The 19,942-nt window shown below is 40.7% G+C and overlaps 1 protein-coding gene across 1 annotated transcript; it reads right to left on the bottom strand.

Moving 5' to 3' along the window:
• Positions 1–10: 10 nt before the first annotated feature.
• Positions 11–11,469, bottom strand: fam219ab (family with sequence similarity 219 member Ab). The gene is made up of 6 exons (XM_034092044.2): positions 11,204–11,469; positions 10,054–10,153; positions 7,837–7,942; positions 4,379–4,459; positions 3,877–3,931; positions 11–1,775 (listed from the first exon to the last, which is right to left on the bottom strand). Exons 1-6 carry the CDS (start codon positions 11,279–11,281, stop codon positions 1,617–1,619), a joined length of 579 nt encoding a protein of 192 aa, XP_033947935.1. The 5' UTR covers positions 11,282–11,469; the 3' UTR covers positions 11–1,616.
• Between the last annotated feature and the right edge of the window lie 8,473 nt (positions 11,470–19,942).

The following is a 19,942-nucleotide window of genomic DNA, read 5'->3' on the forward strand; positions in this document are numbered from 1 at the left end:
CCAGATAGTATTCCATTAGCTTTGTGTTTATTTATTCTTTTCATACATCGCACATAACAATAACATTGTTAAATACTGTAATGGTAGTGTTTACATTACAAGAAAAAATGAATCCAAAGAAAAACATTAAGAAAAACTTCATAAACAGCAAATGCTCTTCAAACAAACAAAAGGATAAAGTGGCAATTAATACACAAGTCTTTGAAACTTCTCGGTACTTAAGGCAAACTCTAATGGCAAATGATCAATTTAGGAGGCAGGGAGAGAGTCATACATGAAGAGCATTACTGCTCCAACTCAATGTTGCAATTCAAAAACGATTTCCAATCCATTAGTCAAAGCATCTCACTCACTGGCCGTTTCTCAATGTCGAGTAAAGCTGCTGCAGAGCCACTATTTCAAGTATACTACGTCATCGAGTGGCGCAGAAGGACTGTTTAAATGCATGCCCAGCAGTATACTTGAAATAGTGGCTCGACATTGAGAAACGGACACTATGTTGGCAATGTATGTCAGTATACATGCATACGTCTGTGTGCTCTCTTTAAAATCCTTTATGTATCAAACAGATCTGGGGAAAAGTGTCCAGTGATGGAGAATATATATACTATGGGGTGTTTAAGGACAAATGTATCTTAAGGTCACCCCACGTTCCTTTGGCCTTGTTTATCATGTGAGCATCATGTGTTAGAGGGTCGTGCAGCGATATGTAATCTTTTCCTTTTGACACAGTTCATTTCAGATAAGACACTGTCACTGCTATGCAGGAAAGAGAACACAGATATGAGCCCAACGAAAGAAAAAATGTGCAAATTCAAACAATACCAGTCAAGAGGTTGCACAATCAAAACAGGGCAGAAATGAAATGTGCAACCAGCTACTTCCTTTTTATGTTCAACTTATGTATCAGTCCAGTGTTCTTCATGCAATTAGTTCCTAAGCCATTCATGTTCACAGGTTCATCTCTAAACTCTGCCTTAAACATATCCAGCCAATAAGTGTTGAGGGTGAGTGAATGAGTGCAACCTGTGCTACATAACAACCCCGTACAGTACAATGAATATGGTGCCAGATATCTGCTACTCCACACCTCTAAAACATCTCCATGTCAGCACATACAATCAAAAGTATCATCAGTCTTTAAAAAAGGAAAGCATTAAATAAAAACAAAATTAAAAAAACTAGAAAAATGCAAAGCTGCAACCCAGAAAGAAACCGTTGAGTCATCAGTTATGATGTTTGTTATTCTTCAGGGAAATGGATTTCTCTTTATAGCATCACTTGACCTTCTGTCCACTAATATTAGTGTGTTACATCATGTTCACCAGGAGAAGCGCACTCGAACACGTCCTACCATAGGAGGAAACCACCACTTCTACTTAAATACACATTGAATATTTTCAACTGTCTTCCTTCTCCTATATGTTAAACCAAATACTCTATATGTGAATCGGATTACTCCTCATTGTCATCATAGCACTTAACTGTCATTAAAATACTCTACCAATACTTCACTGTCACCACTGTGGAGGCGAAGTAAACTCACAGCAGATGAAGTTTGGGGATTATATTGTGTGAAAGGGGGACGGGGGGGGCAGAAGGTCAGAGGGGCGGGGTTACTGTATTTGACAGGTGGTGGAGGAGGTGGCCTGGCAGCACATGCAGGTGGGGTTGACTGATTTAGGCAGGATCAGATCCAGGTCCTCGTCGTCGGGGATCTCGTCTAGGCGGTAACCATCTTTCAGCAGCTGGATGTTCAGATCCTGATTGATTTGCTGGAGAAGAGACGATAAAGAGAGGAGATTGATTTTTTTCAGTCATCCACACCAATCAGAAGTGCTGTGCTCCACATGTACCAGCCATTGTTGACCAATCAGGAGTGGCCCATGATAGTAGGTGATAGACAGATTGATCCAATCACCTGCCAAGTATTTTTGAAATACTTTTCCAAATGGCTTCAAATGGAGCTTTCCTAGATGGTCTGGTGAAACAAACCATCTGAGTCAGGTTAGTAATGCTCCATCACATGTTTCTCACAGGGTGAGTCTTAAACTGAAGCTTGACTTTAGATCAGTGTTTCTCAAACTTTTTCAAACCAAGGACCACTTAACCAATAAAAAAACACTCGCGGACCACCTAACTCCACAAATATCCAAAATCACATCGTTTTTCTAGAACAGATTACAAATCGCCTGAAAATGGTACAAACAATCGGCAACTTATGTGATGAAGGTGTTGCGCTGGGCTATATCATGCAATCGAAAGTGAAACTTAAGCTCACTCCATTGCGGAGATATTCCCGCGAGAGTGCGGAGAACATACATTTATTTATTTATTTCAAATGTGAAATGTTACCAATATACTCGCGGACCACTAGGGGGCGCTCATGGACCACCAGTGGTCCGCGGACCACACTTTGAGAAGCACTGCTTTAAAGCAACCCAACGGAAGTTTCATGTAAATTTAGTTATTTCACTCGTAGCCCGGGCTGCGGGGGTGCTAGAGACGGGAGCACGTTGATACGACCTTCCTAGTCGGAGATATTGCCACATTTTACAATAAACTTCGGTTGGCGTTGGGTCGCTTAAAAACAAAATCGCAAACGAATCGCAATATCTGTCAGAAAAAAAATCGCAATCAGATTATTTCCCCAAATCGTGCAGCCCTAGTCTAGAGTCCCAAACCTAGTAGTTCCTGTTGTAAACAGCTAGCCAACTAGCTACAAACAAATGAAACTTTGTGAAACACAGTTTGACATTTGGGGTATATCAAACTAATCACCTCCTGGCAGAGCATTAGATGAGATGATTGATACTAATTTCATGTTTGTAGCATATGCTAAATATGAAGCTACAGGTAGCTGCTAGCTAGCTTAGCTTTGCACAAAGACTAGCCTTGCTGTATCCAAAGTTGACGAAACTAGCTAACAACACCTGTCTCACTTATTTACACGTTATATATCGTTTGTTTAACCCATAAAAGACCGAGGGGTGTATGAAAGACAATTCATCTTTTTACAGACTTCAAATCTCATGGCTTGTTTTCAAGCTTGTGACTGAGAGTGAGTAACATTTACAGTGGTAACCATGGACAACTCAGTTAGTTAGGGCACGATCACAGATGGCTGTAATGATCATCACTTGGAGCTTTGTCGTGAATGTGATGACTACTGTCCTGCTGTGATTTTTTTAATGGAAAACAATGCCTTCGTTTGCTGGAAGAACAGAAGAAATGTCTTAATTTGATTTCCAATATTCAACTTTTCATTCTAGTCTACTGTTGATAATCCTGTCAACTTTAATACGTAACTAACAACCGCAATGCCCTTCTTTGTTAGCTTTAGTACGTGCAGTCACGCTTGGCACAGTTTATTACTTGCGCTAACACTTATTGTTGTTAGCTAGACCTTAGAAAGAGGGTACAATTACTAAATTGGGGTTGTAACATGTATATTAGCTATTTCTCTGAGGACATGGTGGCATTAAAATCTGACCCCATGTTGGCTTGAATACAATATAACAATAAGCGTGGTCAAAGACAGAGAAATGATCGAAACTAGGATTCCTCTGGGGAATAAATTATGCCTGTGATTTGCATTTCAATATGATGTTAGGAGAAACACCCAGAGAGGACATTACATTTATTTCCAGCGTTGTGTTTCACGCAGTGTAATAACGCTCTTGTAGCTAGACAGAATTATCATGGACGAGCAGGAAGGATATAAATGGGGTTTTGTTGAGACTGACGCATAAAAGCCGGGCTCTCTGGCCTCTTGACATTTATGGGAAATGGAGTGAAAAAGGCGAGGGGAGGGGGCTGAATGAGAGAGCAAATGTGAGGCAAAGAAGGCGAGGTTTGCTCGATCAGATATCTCACCTCAGCAGAGGAGTATCCCGACGATGAGTATCTAGACATGTCAAAATCATCATCACTGAAACAAACAAATAAACACAGGTTATCAAGTCTGTGGTTAATGTGTTTAAGTGGCAAGAAGTGTTTCTTTGCCAAGTCCGTTTCACGCCCAATGAATTTGCTTGTGTGAGCTGGTTAATTAAATAAACATAGTAAGAGAAAATGAAATTATAAATAAAAGCACGTTCAACAAACCAGGAAGAAATGTAGAATACATGTTTTTACAATAAACAAATACTACAACAAATCTGTAATAATAGAAAACAATTATACACATGTAAAAAAGTACAATAAACATATGTACAGTATAGCAATTAAAATGAAGGGGTTGTTCCATGTGTGTGTGTGTGTGTGTGTGTGTGTGTGTGTGTGTGTGTGTGTGTGTGTGTGTGTGTGTGTGTGTGTGTGTGTGTGTGGTGTGTGTGTGTGTGTGTGTGTGTGTGTGTGTGTGTGTGTGTGTGTTTACCTGTCTGTGTCTATGGCCACCAAGGGCTTCTCATCTGGGCTCTGGTCTAAAGAGGAGTAGCCTTTGTTAGGCACTACCAACCTGCAGAGAGGGAAAGAGAGAGAAGAAGAAATGATCAGAGGAGCAGTAAAAGCGTGTAACAGAGTACGAGAGGAAGAACGAAGGAACAGATGGGGGAGGGAAAATAGATCCCCTAACAGGAAGAAGTGAGTAAGACTGGCAGAGCTGCTTAAATAAAATAAAAGATTGCCTGGAGGCGACCTCGCGGCTGAACTACAGGAACAAGTGAAGCATGAAAGACGTCTCATTTGTAACTCGAACATCTTACAAACCCTGAATCAATAAGACTATACTCGTGCGAGCCTCACGGGCAGACAGAAATAATGGACATGAGGATGGCATCCCTCTTGTCAAACCACGCCATGATCACATGCTCCTTATAATACACATGTTCCTGATGTTACACATGTTCCTGATGTTACACATGTTCCTGATGTTACACATGTTCCTGATGGACGGGTGTAGACAGAACATCCAATTATCCTGAGCTAATTTACTGAATAAACCAACTCACATCTCCTGTCTTGTTTTTCACCCAACTCATTAGACTATTCTTCTGCTGGCGTTTCATTGTTGTTTTCTGTCAAATTCAATACTGTAGTTCAAAACCGCGGTACCTGCTCACCATCTGTGAGATTTAGAATGCGCACGCTACATTCGTTGTCGCGTTCACGCGCGTCCACCTGGGCAGGCTGTGTGTGTCCTTCTCCCGTGACGGTAACGGTTTACGTTTAAAAAATAATAATAAACACATTTGAAACTGGGGGGGGGGGACACACACAAACGGGCAGACAGCAGAGCTCGGGGCAATAATGCAGATTTGTTTGACTTTTTTACACTTAGTTGTTCTCCTCCTTTCCTCCGCTCTTGTCTCTGATTGTGAGTGTGTGCATTCATGTGTGTGCGGGGGGGAGCTGGGGGGAGCGGAGCCCCGCCCGAGGGAGAATGTGAATACACAAAGCAGTGGACACTGAAACATGCACATACAGAGCCGGCCCGACCCACTAAGCGACATAAGCGGCCACTAAGGGGCCCCCCTTTTTTAATAATAATAAAAAAAGAAACCCCGGTACACCGTCGCCATGATAAGTATGTTTAATTAATTGTGTTAATATGCCTAGATTGCCTACTCTCAAAGTCATGTATTATATTATTGAGTCAATAATATAATATTGAGTCAATAATATAATACATTAACCGTGCTTTACCTGAACCTCATCATGACACAAGAGAGGATGACAGGATTGTAATTTCCCCGTGTTCAATGAATGCAACAGAGGCAAGACACCAGACCAACCAGAGAGTTGAATGGAAATAAACATCTGTCTTATTGGCTGACAGGTACCTATCCTGTGAGCTGTGACAATGTTTAAAATAAACTGTCAGTCGGACTCAGAGTTTTTGAAGATGGACATAAGAAAATGTTTTCTTGAAAAAGACGACAATTCTCATGTGGTGGCTCACACAACAACCCCAGAGCCACCACCTGAGCCAGGTGAACAAGGTATGTAAATGTCAGTAAACTTCCAAGTTATGCGAACATGTAAGCAAAGCATAAATTACAGCTACGTTGACGTTACTTTGAATCGTGGGGGTAAGCTAAACCGTTAGCAAGTAGCTATAGCTAGCCAGATATATTAAATAAACACTTTGTCATACAATCTAAATGTTATGTTTTTTAGCGTTACCTGGTGATTTCAAAGAAAGCTCTCTGGGAAATGTTGACTTACTGTTCGACATGAAGCTAGAAGCTACCTTACAGTACACAGTTGATCCTGAGTCCTGTCAGTTAAAGTGGTTCATGTTTTTAGCACTGAAATATATGGATGTTGTGTGACAGTATTTATGAGAAAAAGTCAGCTGAAATGGTGGCATAGTTGCCACTGCTTTACGTGTCAACAGCATGTTTGAACGTATTTGCAGCAGTAAATGTGGCTGTTTGGCCACTGACGTTGCCATAACAACACCTGAATTTAAATGTGCAACCTCTTTTTGTGACAGATTTTTGCAAGAAATTATAATTCTCCGGAATGATATTCCTATTGACAGCTAGATTCTATGTGAACATTATGAGATGGACAGCCAGAGAGAATAAATGAAAAACAGTTATGAAATACTATATGACAAAACAAGAATACAGTTTAAGTGATTTGTAAAATATCCATAAAGAAAAATCTGCTTACAGTTCTGTTTCATATGGGTGTTGAGAGATGTATCCATAGATCTCTTAATGTTGCTCTCAAAGTGCACCAGATTGATGCTTTTAACTTCAATATTTAAAAAAAAAATCTTCCTGGGGAGGATACCCCCGGACCCCCCTAGAGGAGGTTAGGTCCACGGTGTTTACATGCTTATTTATACAATATGTGTGCTTATGCTAACATCATAAGACAAAAGTTGGTTCCGTGTTGTGTGTAGTGAGAACGCGCTAGAGTGAGGGGGGCCCCCAAGCCAACGCTCGTTTAGGGCCCCCAAAAGTCTAGGGCCGGCCCTGTGCACATACATTGGATAAATAACATAGGCGTTTAGTTCATTTAATAAAAGAGCACATGTTCAATGTGAAAAGTGACCGTAGATAGATTACTTCAGTTGCAATTTGGTGCTATATATATATATTTTTTAAATAAAAAACACCTTGAATTTCAGGCGGGGTGCGGGGCTCCGTTGGCAGGGCGCAGCGCCCCGCCAAGACCATGGTAAGGGAAACACTGCACGTGTTCCTGATGTTACACACATTCCTGATGTTACACACATTCCTGATGTTACACACGTTCCTGATGTTACACACGTTCCTGATGTTACACATGTGTAGCACTGGGGACATGTCTGCACCACTTTGTGAAATGGTTGATTTTGTCCCTCTTACTTTTTCAAAATTCATTTAGGATTTGTTTGTATATTAAGGACTTAAGAAAGGTTTATTTGCACAATATGAGAATATAAAATGCTATGTAAATATAGAATAAAAGAAGGTACATTGTCATCAACGAAAAATAATATCCCCTCCTAGCTTACTTATTATAAAATAACCAGCATGTGTTCGTCAGTAACGCCAAACATATCTTGACGTAGTTTCTTGATTTTTCACAATCTTGATACTTATCAAAACAAATTTCAATACAAAGTGACACCCTTGTACACAATACTTGATGAGGTAAGCCAAATAGAATAATGGACATTTGCAGTTGCTCAAAATACGTAATTTACTACTGTACAGAATGTGTACACTTACATCTAGTACAGATCTGGGCTGTATTTAAGTGCTACAGCACACTAAGGACTTAAATTGAGTTCATCACTTTACCTAAAGACATTTGAATGACCGTAATCGCTCAGGAAGACACCAGCCAGCCTGTCACTTCCTCTGCTAAACCGAGATCCCATCGCTCCCTTCTTACCGTGTGCGAGCCATGACGTTGTTCTTCTTCGGCTGCTGGTTCACGGGACTTCCTACAGCCGTGCCGTTCTTCAATGAGCCCTTCCTAGCCAGATCTCTCTGTTTCTCTGCACAAGGAACACACACACATTCATCATTTCTCAACTGTCTGTTGCACTGCACACTTTGGAGAGTTCTCCTCAGACTGTCACATGTACTAAAGAGTAGGCCCAGGTTTGACCCAGTTTAACGATACTAAAGTCCATCCGGAAGTGTGATGATACGTCAAGGGAACAAGGTTGAGCTTTGACTTTCATGTCTTTTCTTTCTACAGATGATAAGATCAACTGGCTTTGCAGCACACTAGCATCAGGCCATTTCAGTTTCTGTTTGTAGGAGTAATCGTTTCCGTTGAGGCTGAGAGTTTCTTTAAGTCATAAATGATGATACAAAAGCCACAAGGAATAAGACAATACATTCAGAAACAACATGCTTATGCCTCCTTTCTTAACTTCTTTGATTCTCACAGCTGAGAGATAACTAAACCAATACTAGAAGTCTAGTCTGAGCCATCGGTGAACATTAGTGATGTGTCGGTCGCAAATTTTTTGCAAAGTAATAGAAGACAGAATGATATGATGATCTCCGCGCTACAGCTGCTCCGTGCGTGCATGCAGTGACATGTAATATCCAAGGATTAGAGACGGTTGGATGCTGCTGTTTTGAGCATTGCAATATATTTATTTTCACTATGGTATTTATTTATGATTATCCTTAGGCTCAGCAAATATTTGATGTCAGCTGTTGCTGTCTTTTTTTCTATAGTTAATACTGAAATAGAGCCCTGCTGTTTTGTCAGGGCTTTTTCTTTAAATATCATTTTAAAATGTCGACAGTAGCCCCTTCTTTTAAATGTCTATGCTTAAGTTTGTAGAGGTGTTGCGGATCTGCTTTGTGTAGCGTGGTTCTACAAGCAAGGCAGTGCATTCTTTGGGTGGTATCAGAGAGTCACACGGGTCTGTAAATGCAATGAAAACAATTGGCCACAGCAAATCATTTATATTCAACATGTAATCTTTACTTTTGAATACTTCAGTACAAAGGATGTATTGAATAATTTAAGTGATATGTGTGTACACAAATGAATCATTAGTCAAAACAGGGCTACCTTTGATTGAGTTACAAAAGGTATATGTGGTAAACTGAAGAGCCGTTTGGGAGCCGAACGAGCCGGCTCTTCTTGGTGAGCCGAATGATCCGGCTCACCAAGAAGAGCCGGAATTCCCATCACTAGTGAACATATTAAATACATTAGTGACACTATATAATATCACTTAATTCATTGTGTCACCATAATGGCAGTACATCATTCAGATTACAGCCTTTTACATCCGATGGTTAAACAAGCGTGAATACTTCAGGAAATCGGTTCAGATTGTATTTGATCAACAGGAAATGTGTTGACAGTGTTTACATGTAATTAAAAGGTTGATGAGCAGAATAATGTGAAATATAACGGTCTTACTTAAAACATATAGTATAGATGTAGAATACAACGACCCTTTCCATGCCATTCTTCCATAGGAGAACAATAAGAACGAGGCGCTGCTGCTCACTGGACTCTGTCCAAGGTGCTGAAATGAGCCTGGAGCTTTTCACAAGAGACTCAAACTCCCAGATGTAAAACAAAACCAGAGTGGCTAACAATGCTGCCATGGACATCACACAATTAAATGGATTCAAGCTGCAACAATACGTTTATTAATTGGTGAGTCATTGTTTCAGTTACATTTGAAGCTACAGGCCAAACCTTTACTTATTCTAGCTCCTGTGTGCGAAGAATAAGGTGTCAATTAAATACTTGTTGGGGTATGGGACTGTTGCTCCGAAGAGACATCTTTGCAGGGCAACACCTTTGGAAACGTGTGACAGTCTTCTCTGATATAGATATCCTTAAATGTACTTCTTAATTATTCAGCAGCATAACAAGGATGATTAAACAACACTCAATTGCCTTGCTATAGGAAAGTTCTCTCGACATGTTTCTAGACTCTTCAGAGGCCATCACCAGAGGAAGTCAAATGTAACACAATCTCTTTCTTGCCTGGAGATGATGACACATCTGGACATATGAGCAGGATAGTCTTTCCGGGACTTTAAATAAGCAGTTGATTACAGGATATGCAGATTCCCACAGGGACTCACTTGGCCTAACAAATACCGTATAGCTCTTCCTCACCTATTTTCCTCTGCAGGGGAGAGGGCTTGTAGTTGATGGTGACAGGTTCCCCCTCTCGGGTGTCGGAGTCCGCCTCTGAAGCCGTGGACGAGGCCGGGTCCTGGAGACACAGAGATGAGCAGAAATGTGCATTACTGAGGCATTAATGAATAATTAACACCTTTTTGTTATGCATAAAACAACCTGTGAATGAAACAGTTCATAAATAGATAAAACATGCGTGGAAAAGCCCGTACAATGAATGTTTGAGGCGTTGCATGGTCAGCTTGTTTCTAAAATATTGAAACTACTTGCTAACACAATGTAAAAAGGGCAACCTATAGGTTTTGTCCAAGCTACAAAATGAAATGATGAAAACATCTAAAGTGAAAGCAAAATATTGGGTGATTCTTGATTTGGTGAGGTTGCTCCAGGACCCTTTGGAGGACTCCTGGAAGTCCCTGGATAATTGGAAAACATTCCCAAAAATGCACACATGCTTTAAGGAAGGGGAAATACCTCGTATATCTCGCTATATGACGCACAAGAGATGAATGGATGTGTACACACGCCTGGAGAGACATGAGGTCAGAATACCTCGGGTCTAGTCTGGCTCTCTATAGCGGCAGAAGAGGCCGCCCAGCAGGCTGGAGTAACCCAGGGCCCCGCCAGGCCACGGGGCGCACCGCTAAGTCACATACACTGATTTATTGTATCAATTAATTGTGCTCTGACGGTACATACAAGCACATACTTGAGATTAAACGCCGCTCACTAATCACGGCAAGGCAACACAAGTGGCGTTTAGCCGGAGCAACTTGCTGCCTGGATGCTGGGGGTGTAGCAGCAGCAGCAGCAGCGGCGGTGGGATAGAATGTTTTTCCAGACATGACGGAGGCTGATCACTACGCAGCAGATCGGACGCTGCTGGCATTACACACAGAAAACGAAAACATCCATCTATGATTGAAATCTATTACCCTCTGACTAATTACACTTTTCATTATGGCCGAAAATAGTACCAGGATATTACGCATGGCAGCAGGTGATATGTCGGGATCCCGGGACATATCGTGATCAATGGAAGGCCCAAAACATAGACATACCAAAAACAACACAAAAACACTAATTAATTGTCTCTAATTGATAATAGTCATGATCTCCGTCTCACCAGCGGCTGCATCTCCGCCTGCATCTCCGCTTCCTGCACGGCACTGGGCACCTGGAATCTGTCTTTTTCTTCCATCATGTTGGCAGCGCGCCTCGGTCCTCCTTCCTCTGGAAACTGTGTGTTTGTATCGGGGGGGTTCGACGAGTTATCGCCGAGATTATGAAACGATCTCAGATTTGTAGAAATCTCTGTAGTTCTCCGGTGGCGAGCCTCATCCCAGCAGGCAGTGTGTCGACGGTGGTGTGACGGTGGCTCCAACACCCATTTCCGGGTAGGGGATTCCATGCTAGGGTCGAGGGACCCAGAAGGGGCCGTTGAAAGAGGACACAAGTGGTCCCAAGCTAATTGAGTTATGATGACAGTGAGAAGATTTTTAAGTAGCCTACTTCAATACAAGTTCAAGATAGCCTACTTTACTACTCCTCCTAATGTCAGGCAAATATTGTACTTTATTAATTCAATGTATACATGTAATTAAAGTTAGTGTTCCTATTGAAACAAATATTATATTTTAAAAAAAATGTATTTAGTTGTTATTATAATAAGTTGAGTTAAGATAAGACTGGGAAACTCACAAGTTACATTAAAGTGATATCACATCCATGCATTAATAATCATATCCAATACAATAATATACAGCACATTATTTACAAATGGACTATTCTGCATTATGCAGGGTTTTATTTCCATCTCCAAAAATCAACAACAAAACCTTAAATTATGACAACAGGAATAATGTAAAAGATAATGTTGACGTGATTATTTACCGGCCTTCAAAGGTGAGAATAATGTAAACAGGTAAAGAGATACAATATATACATTCTATGAGATTACAAAATGCCCGAAATATCACAAATAGAGAGGCAAAGTCCCTCCCTTTCCGGTTGAGCTCCATGGGACCTTATTTCGTAAAAATTATGTATTGAAGTCAATGGGGAGAGAAAGATTATCTTTCAATCCCGTTTGAATTTGAATTGAAAAAGTATTAAAAGAGGTGAAAATCACTACAAGTCTGGGCATGTTGAGAGCTGTACATACACACAAGGGGAGTTAGTCGGTCCGTAAGAGCCAGCATGCTGGACCGGGATTCTGGGATTTGTAGTCTTTCTAGTTGCGTATTTGTCATAGTCTTATATTTCAACAGTTTTACGACAAAATGTGACTTTTTTGACATGGAAATTATTTTTTAAGATTGACAAACATCATGTGTGTAATTCATGGTACAATTCAAACGGGATCGAAAGATAATCTTTCTCTCCCCATTGACTTCAATACATAATTTTTCCTAAATAAGGTCCCATGGGTCGGAAGTAGATGGGACTTCGCCTCTCTATACAACCAAGGTGCAATGTGGCGGTCTTATATTATATGAGTGTTTCCTATCCCCTAAACCTCCAGGGATGTACACAGTTTAATACTGGCAACTTCTTATTACGGGAAATACGAAAACGTCTTTTAAAACTACAACTCCCAGTAGAGACGTGCCATAGATAGAGAACATGTTGCGAAACACAATAGCCAGCATGTGTAGTTCTGGGGACGGGTGGGGGAGGGGGGGGACGCGGTGGACCCGTTCAAATCCAGTTTTGGACAGTCTGCCGTGGTTCCATCCCATTTCAAGTGCTGTTCCAGGCTCGGCTTAACCCTCGGAGCACACTCTCCAATCACTTGAGGACTATCACGGGTTTGTCAAACAGAGCACATGGTGTAGTCCAAACGATAGCTGGGGATTCTGGGTTTACTCCGAAAAAATATTTGTTTCTCCGAATCGAAGGGGAAAAATACAAAAGCATTGCACACAATTGAAACCAATCAATGTTGTGTAATTAACAAGGATAATCTGGTGTTTTCTAGTCGATGAGTAGTGCAGATATCACTGTAAAATCAATCGACAGTAAGGGGAATACTTACTTCCGGGTGTACAATTCTCCGTTATCCAATGAGAATGGACGCTCACATTGCCTTTAAGGGCAGCCGACACAAACGAATGCCGTGCTTCCATGAGCGTCCATAGAAGCATATGGACATCCCGGAAAGCTAAAAATGGACGCTAAGGGCCCCCCCCCTTGCGTTGGAAAAACCCGACACAGGGGACTTGACATAACGTCAACATAGGCCGACCTGGGAGTGAGGATGTGTTGGACTGACAGGCAGCCCCTTTTAAACATGTAGCCCCTCCCACCTGTTTTACATGAGGAAATATAATTGATCACATTTCTCAGAAAATAGCAAAGACTGTTTCTAAACCACCACAAATACAATTAAACATATTTATTCTAGTCTAGATTCCATGAACCACTTGAGAGATTACAGGGTTTTTTCCACACATTTCAATCATTATAAATAAAAAACCAGCACGTATCTCACGTGATCTTGAAATTACGCGAGATCACACTATTGAGGGAAATGATGCGCCTCTGTGCCAAACTAACTCCCAGCTGGAGACCTTCCACACAAACATATAAGTCAATATAATGCTTGTGTAAATGTTTGTTTTAGAATAAAAAGCAGAGTGAAGAGTGCACCGATGCTCGCGTTAAAGAGGGGAAGTAAAGAGTGAACATTTCGAGGTTTGTTAAACTTCTAAGTGGAAATGGAGAGATTAGGGACTGTTCGGTGTATCTGCGGAGATCTGTTGGACACATTGCACAGTGAACAGCTTCACTTGTTATTTTTAATATGCATTTTGTTTATTTGCACAAATTGACAGCATTGACAAAGCAGTTGTGTTTGACAATGTCATGTTATTGTAGTACAGGCAATGTTACTGTTCAGACTTTGAGCATATGTTTGATGCTATTGCTTTATAACCTTTACTTTTACAATGCATGGCTTTTACTTGTGGCAGTGTATTTGTACTCGCTGTGGTATCAATGCTTTAACTTCAATAATTAATTTCCTTACTTCTTCCCCCACTGGTAATAGATTCATTTCATTTTAAAATATGATGAAAGGAAATCACTTGTATAGGGTGCATTTGACTTTATATTATGTGAGGCTAATTGTTCTTGTTTTTAACTATTTCTCTTTCTCATTCTCTGGAGTAAAAGATACATCTGAAAGTAAATCAATACATGAAGTCTGAGGATTAACCATCTTAAATGCTATTAAAGAGACTCTGTTCTTGCAGCCTTGGCATGAAATGCAGTTTTACATTTGTAAACTCTGAAACCTCGCAGACTATTCATTACAGAAATAACCAGTTACTTTGGCAGAAAAACTATAATGTTTTTTCTGCTTGATTTGGCTTTGTTTATTAAGATTCTGAACCAATAGTACAATACTTTAATATATATAGTGAATACTGTCATATGTAAACGAAAGAGACAACCTACAATTTATATAAAAAAAATGATAAAACAGAATAGCGGGCTGTTTCTTACGCGTTTGGTAAAATGTAAATAATGATACAAAAAACGAGAAATGTATTGTCATGATGAGTTATGTTTCTCAAAGCAAGTTAGCATTTTTAAATAATGAGAACCTTTCAGAACTTTGTTGAGCGCTATAGCCACAATGCAACTTAAAGGTCCCGTGTCATGGCCATTTCTACTGATCATAATTCCATTGTTGAGGTCTACTAGAATAGATTTATATTGTGCAATTTTCCAAAATGACATTGGTTTCTCACAGCATCTCTGTATAGTATGTGTATTCACTCTCTGTCCTACTGTACACGGCTTGTTGGAGCTCATGCCCCCCCTCCCCTCCCCTCCCTGTGAGCCCGCTGTGCTCTGATTGGTCAGCTCGCCCACTCTGTTCTGATGAGATCACCACCGTTACAGCGGAACATCAGTGATTATGTGTTGCAATGGCGTTTGTTAGTAACCAGAACATGACACCATTAATGACAAACAGATGAGAATGCTGCGTGGGGTCTGGGTGCCGTGTTGGCGGGACGTTGCGGGGCTCGCTGCTGCGAGGAGCGGACAGTGTGAGCTGGGTTCATTTCCTGCTTGCGTGAGGTCTGTGAGACAGCGAGACATCGCGAATGGATGCGGGATGGTGGGGTGCTGAGAGGGCTGCAGCACCCCCATCTGCGAGGCTCCACTAGCCCCCGCACCCCCAAACAAGGCGCCACAGTTTCGCCACTGAGAGTGTGTGTGTGTGTGCGTGTGTGTGCGTGTGTGTGTGTGTGTGTGTGTGTGTGTGTGTGTGTGTGTGTGTGTGTGTGTGTGTGTGTGTGTGTGTGTGTGTGTGTGTGTGTGTGTGTGTGTGTGTGTGTGTGTGTGTGTGTGTGTGTGTGTGTGTGTGTGTGTGTGTGTGAGGAGCGGATTGATCCATTTGGACCAATGGGTCTGTCACTGTACTCAGGAAGAAAAAAATGGAAGAAACAAAATGTCCAACGAGGCGTTCTGGGGCAGCACAGACAGGTCTTCTCTGTGTTAGAGTTGTACTCGCTACAGGGTGTACTTTGAGGGTTGTGACTCTGCAGACCGTTCACATGCAGAAAAACCTTCATAACACACAAGGGGACGGGTGATAACTGGTACCTTTAAGTAGCTTTAGGACAAGTTTAGTAGCATTATTTTGACACCTACAATTACTAGTTACGTTGCTTATTTAAGTCAGCTTAAACTATTTACGATCAGGTAATAAAATATAAAGCATTGTGCTCCCACAACATATTTTTAGTGAGCTTCATCTCTCAGTAACTACATGTTTTTTGGTTATATTTCTACATCAGTAACACTTAAATCATTCCAACAGGGGATACTTGTTATACTTTCATTATCTTTTTACTGATAACACATTAATAGGACTCTGAATGCAGGATTATTGCTTTTGATAATTATCCTTTTACAATCCAATAATGAATATTTATTTCTAACTCTGAATTGTTCTGCCTGACAAGATATACCAGAGTTAATTGGACACTTCTCTGCAGGTCTTATTAAAAACCAACATCATTATAGAATGGATTTTTTTTGCAGGACTATTGCATTATTCTGCATTGTCCCTGTAGTTTCCACCCCATAGTGGAATATATATATTTTAATTGATTATAAAAATAATTAGACATTCCCCCGTGCAGTTAGCGTTAACTATTATTAGATGACAATTTGCTCCTGACAATAGAAGAAACCTTTAAGTCAAACAATCAAATCAGAATCAGAAACAGGTTTATTACCAGGTAGGTTTATACGTACGAGGAATTTGACTTGGTGTCGTGGTGCATACATACAAGTAAAACAACAACTAAAAACACAGGTAGAGAACTAGAAAAATTACAAAATATAGTCAAATATGGAATAAAAATCTGTAGTAATAAAAACAAACAAAAAGAAAACAGATATTGTTGTACATTGTGTGCATTCATGTAATGCAGGCCAAATGACCATTCAGGGGCATATTAATTCAACTTTCTGAACAAATTAACACAAGAACTGGGTAACGATGGCCTGCCGAAAGAACATTCTTGATTGTGACTCATTGAAAGTCACAGACACGTGTGACTGCACAGTGTCCTTACCTGGAAACACCAGCAGAGAGCAGCAATAGCACGCTTTGCTGCACAATAATGAGGAAGCGTCTTGGCAGCAAATCAGCCTGTGCTGCAGCCAGCTGGTTCCAACTGGAGGCAGAAACCACGAGCTGTTCATCCAGCAGGTGGCAGTGTACTTCTACAGGAGAGGAGGGACAGAGGCTGGGTGGGAGATGAATGGCAATGAGGTGAGAGCAGCAGGGTCAAGTAGGTCACCGAGTCTCAGTCTGCTGAATGGAAACAGTTTGAGGTGCGTCCTTCTGGCCGTGCATATGGATTAGAAAGGAGTCCAGCAGCAAATCTGGAGGTCAGCTACTTATACTTAGGGAAATGTGAGAGTGTGCTGCAACAAGTTAGTGATGAAATGTAATAATTCCAAATGAATTTTCTTGATTGCCGTGCATACTGAAGCTTTTCCTAACGTGATTATTCCTCTGTTGACGCAGAATAAACATTCATACTGACGAAACGAGATAATTATTATGATTTCAATATCAGAGCTGAGCTGTTGTCAAAATCAATTGAAAGGCTGTGAGTGTGTGTGTGCAATTGTTACTGAGTCCTTAAGGAGCCTGTTATTAGGATTGGATTAAGAATGAGTCAGGGATTACAATGTTGTTGTTATTTATTCTTTAAAAAAGGATCTGAGACACGCGAGTATGCATCCCTGCGCATCTCTGCTGGCCCCTTTTACGTAACTGCAGTGGATTCACTTTCTATATCTCACTTTTCCCGCACATACTTTTTTTTTTTTTTTAAGTCAGGAAATGAAATGATAGACTTCAAGGGATACCAGTAGTTGGAACATCCCACTTAACTTTGAGTTTGCAGTGTCCAAAACGTGGATTAACATTTGATCCCGTGGTGATTGCGTGGGTTACGCAACTCCCTCCATCCGTGCAGATGACTTGCTTTTCATATATTTATTTATCTGTATTATTTCATCATTTTATAATACCTTGTTGAACTTAGTGACACGTTGCATCTCCAGATATAACCGAGGGACTGTTCCGTTGTCATGTTTGACCATGAAACTTGAGATAAAGGGATCAATGAAAGCGTGATGGACAAAAGATGTTCTCTCTCGTTGTCTCACAAAGGATGAACTCCTCTTGAATAGAAGAACTGATGTGAAAAAGCGTGCGGTGGTTCAAGCTGAGTGTGAGAACGTAAACTGACCTTCAGACCACTTGCTTTGAGCAGCGTGCATGGCTCTGGCAGCGGGCGGGTTACACGGGAATAGAGGAACAAACAAGAGGAAGACAGCCAAAGAGAGAGGAACTGGCAGGCAGATGAAGAGAAGTGAGACAGATACACACTAGACAGATGCAGAGCTGCTTTTCTGATGATCACTTTCAAATCAGAAGCCGATCAAAGGCCCCAGCCATCTGTCTCATACGTGCTGTCAACCACTGCTTTACACACACATGTTTCCAAACAAGTAAATACATACCATTATTGTAATCTGTGATCATGTTAACAGGTTGGCCTGCTATGGGAGGACCGAATTGAAGGAGTGAGGAAATCCCTTTTATTACTAAAACATGGAAAGCAGCGTTCAGTTATTATGCTCCAAATATCTGGAACACACTCCCAGAAACCTGCAGGTCCGCTGCAACTCTGACTACTTTTAAATCCAGCAAGAAGACGTTTCTTTTTGCCGCTGCTTTTAATTGAAACTGAGCCGTTGTGTTTCGTTTTTGGTTAATGAACATCTGGGGCTAGTAACCCCAGGGAACCAGTGTCTGGGGACTTTGTCCTGGCTGCTCTCTCTGTGTATGCTGCTCCGGACGTATGTGCCATACAAGCGTACACAGCTGTTCGGAGAAGCCTTAAAGAAAGGCATCAGTAAAATGGAACCTCTGTGTGAACTGTTCACATCTTAAACTGCACTGTAACTTTTTATTAATGTATGTTTTCTTTTAATGTTTCTTTTATTATCTTTTCTTTTTAATGACTGTTTTTAAATGCCTTTGTCTTTCATTTTTGTAAAGCACCTTGAATTGCCTTGTGTTGAAAGGTGCTATATAAATAAACTTTTATGAAGTGATAAAAGAGTTATTCAGATGCGTTAAATATATAAAGTACCCTATAAATAGATTGAGATAATAATAATTACATTGTTTGATACATTTCAAGCTGCTGTTTGGAACCTTTTATGTCAAAGATGGCGACAGCTGAAGCCTCAGGGAATATTTCAATTGAAAATGAGGCTTAAATAAAAAACTAGAAGACTAAATAAAGTCGGGTATGAAAATTAAAATGCATCAAAACATTTACTTGGCAAGGTAGTGCGACAGTTATAGGACAAACTTCTCTTAATGTTATTTTACGGAAGATGCCTCAGTGCTTGTTAATGCCTCATCCAAATGGGTTCAAGGTTATTAAAAAGACACACATTGATTACCAGCGTATACATTGGACAACAAATCAAAGCTGATAAGACAATAAACGGACGGTTAAATCTGAACACAAAAGCAGAGTGCAGTTACTGCGATTTAGTGCATTTTGGGGGTAAGTCAGTAAATGATTTGGAAGTAAGTCAAATGATAGCTCACAGATGTTGTGCTCAACATGACTTCATGAATAGTGCACCACCACTTTAGTACCTATAAGACATGTGTGCTTTTGTCCAATGGTTTGCCATTTTAAGGCAGTATAGCTGTCAAATAACTCATAATAAAATGTAATGAAGTAGAAATACAACAGGTAAGTAAATGGACTGTACAAAGCGCTTTACATACTACATGTCATTCACCCATCTATACAGAGCAGTGTACCTAACTCTAGGACCTAACATGCACACACCGTTGGCCATCGGGAGCAACTCAGGGTTAAGTATCTTGCCCAAGGACACATCGACATGTTGACTGCGTGGGCAGGGATCGAACCCACAACCTTCTGGTTGAAAGACGACCGCACTCCCTCGCAGCCACAGTCGCCCATGAATAGAAAAATTAAAGTACAAGAACCTAAAGATTGCACTTACAAGTTAATTATCTAACTACATGTCCAACGTTTTGTTCTGATATTATTATGGTATGTTGTAGTCACTGGATACGGTTTTAGTTGCTGCTGTCGAACAGCTTGTGGGTCGCTGTTAAGAGTCATTACTTCCTCATGTTTCAATCATTTGTAAGGCCAATAACGCTAATACTCAAAGGGTGCATGGAAACATTGATTGCGGAGTACACGGTTATAGAAAAGATTGAATTAGTTTATTGTGTTAGTAAAACAATTAACTCATCAGTAGC

This window comes from Pseudochaenichthys georgianus, chromosome 9 (assembly GCF_902827115.2).
Source record: "Pseudochaenichthys georgianus chromosome 9, fPseGeo1.2, whole genome shotgun sequence".
Taxonomy (NCBI): domain Eukaryota; kingdom Metazoa; phylum Chordata; class Actinopteri; order Perciformes; family Channichthyidae; genus Pseudochaenichthys; species Pseudochaenichthys georgianus.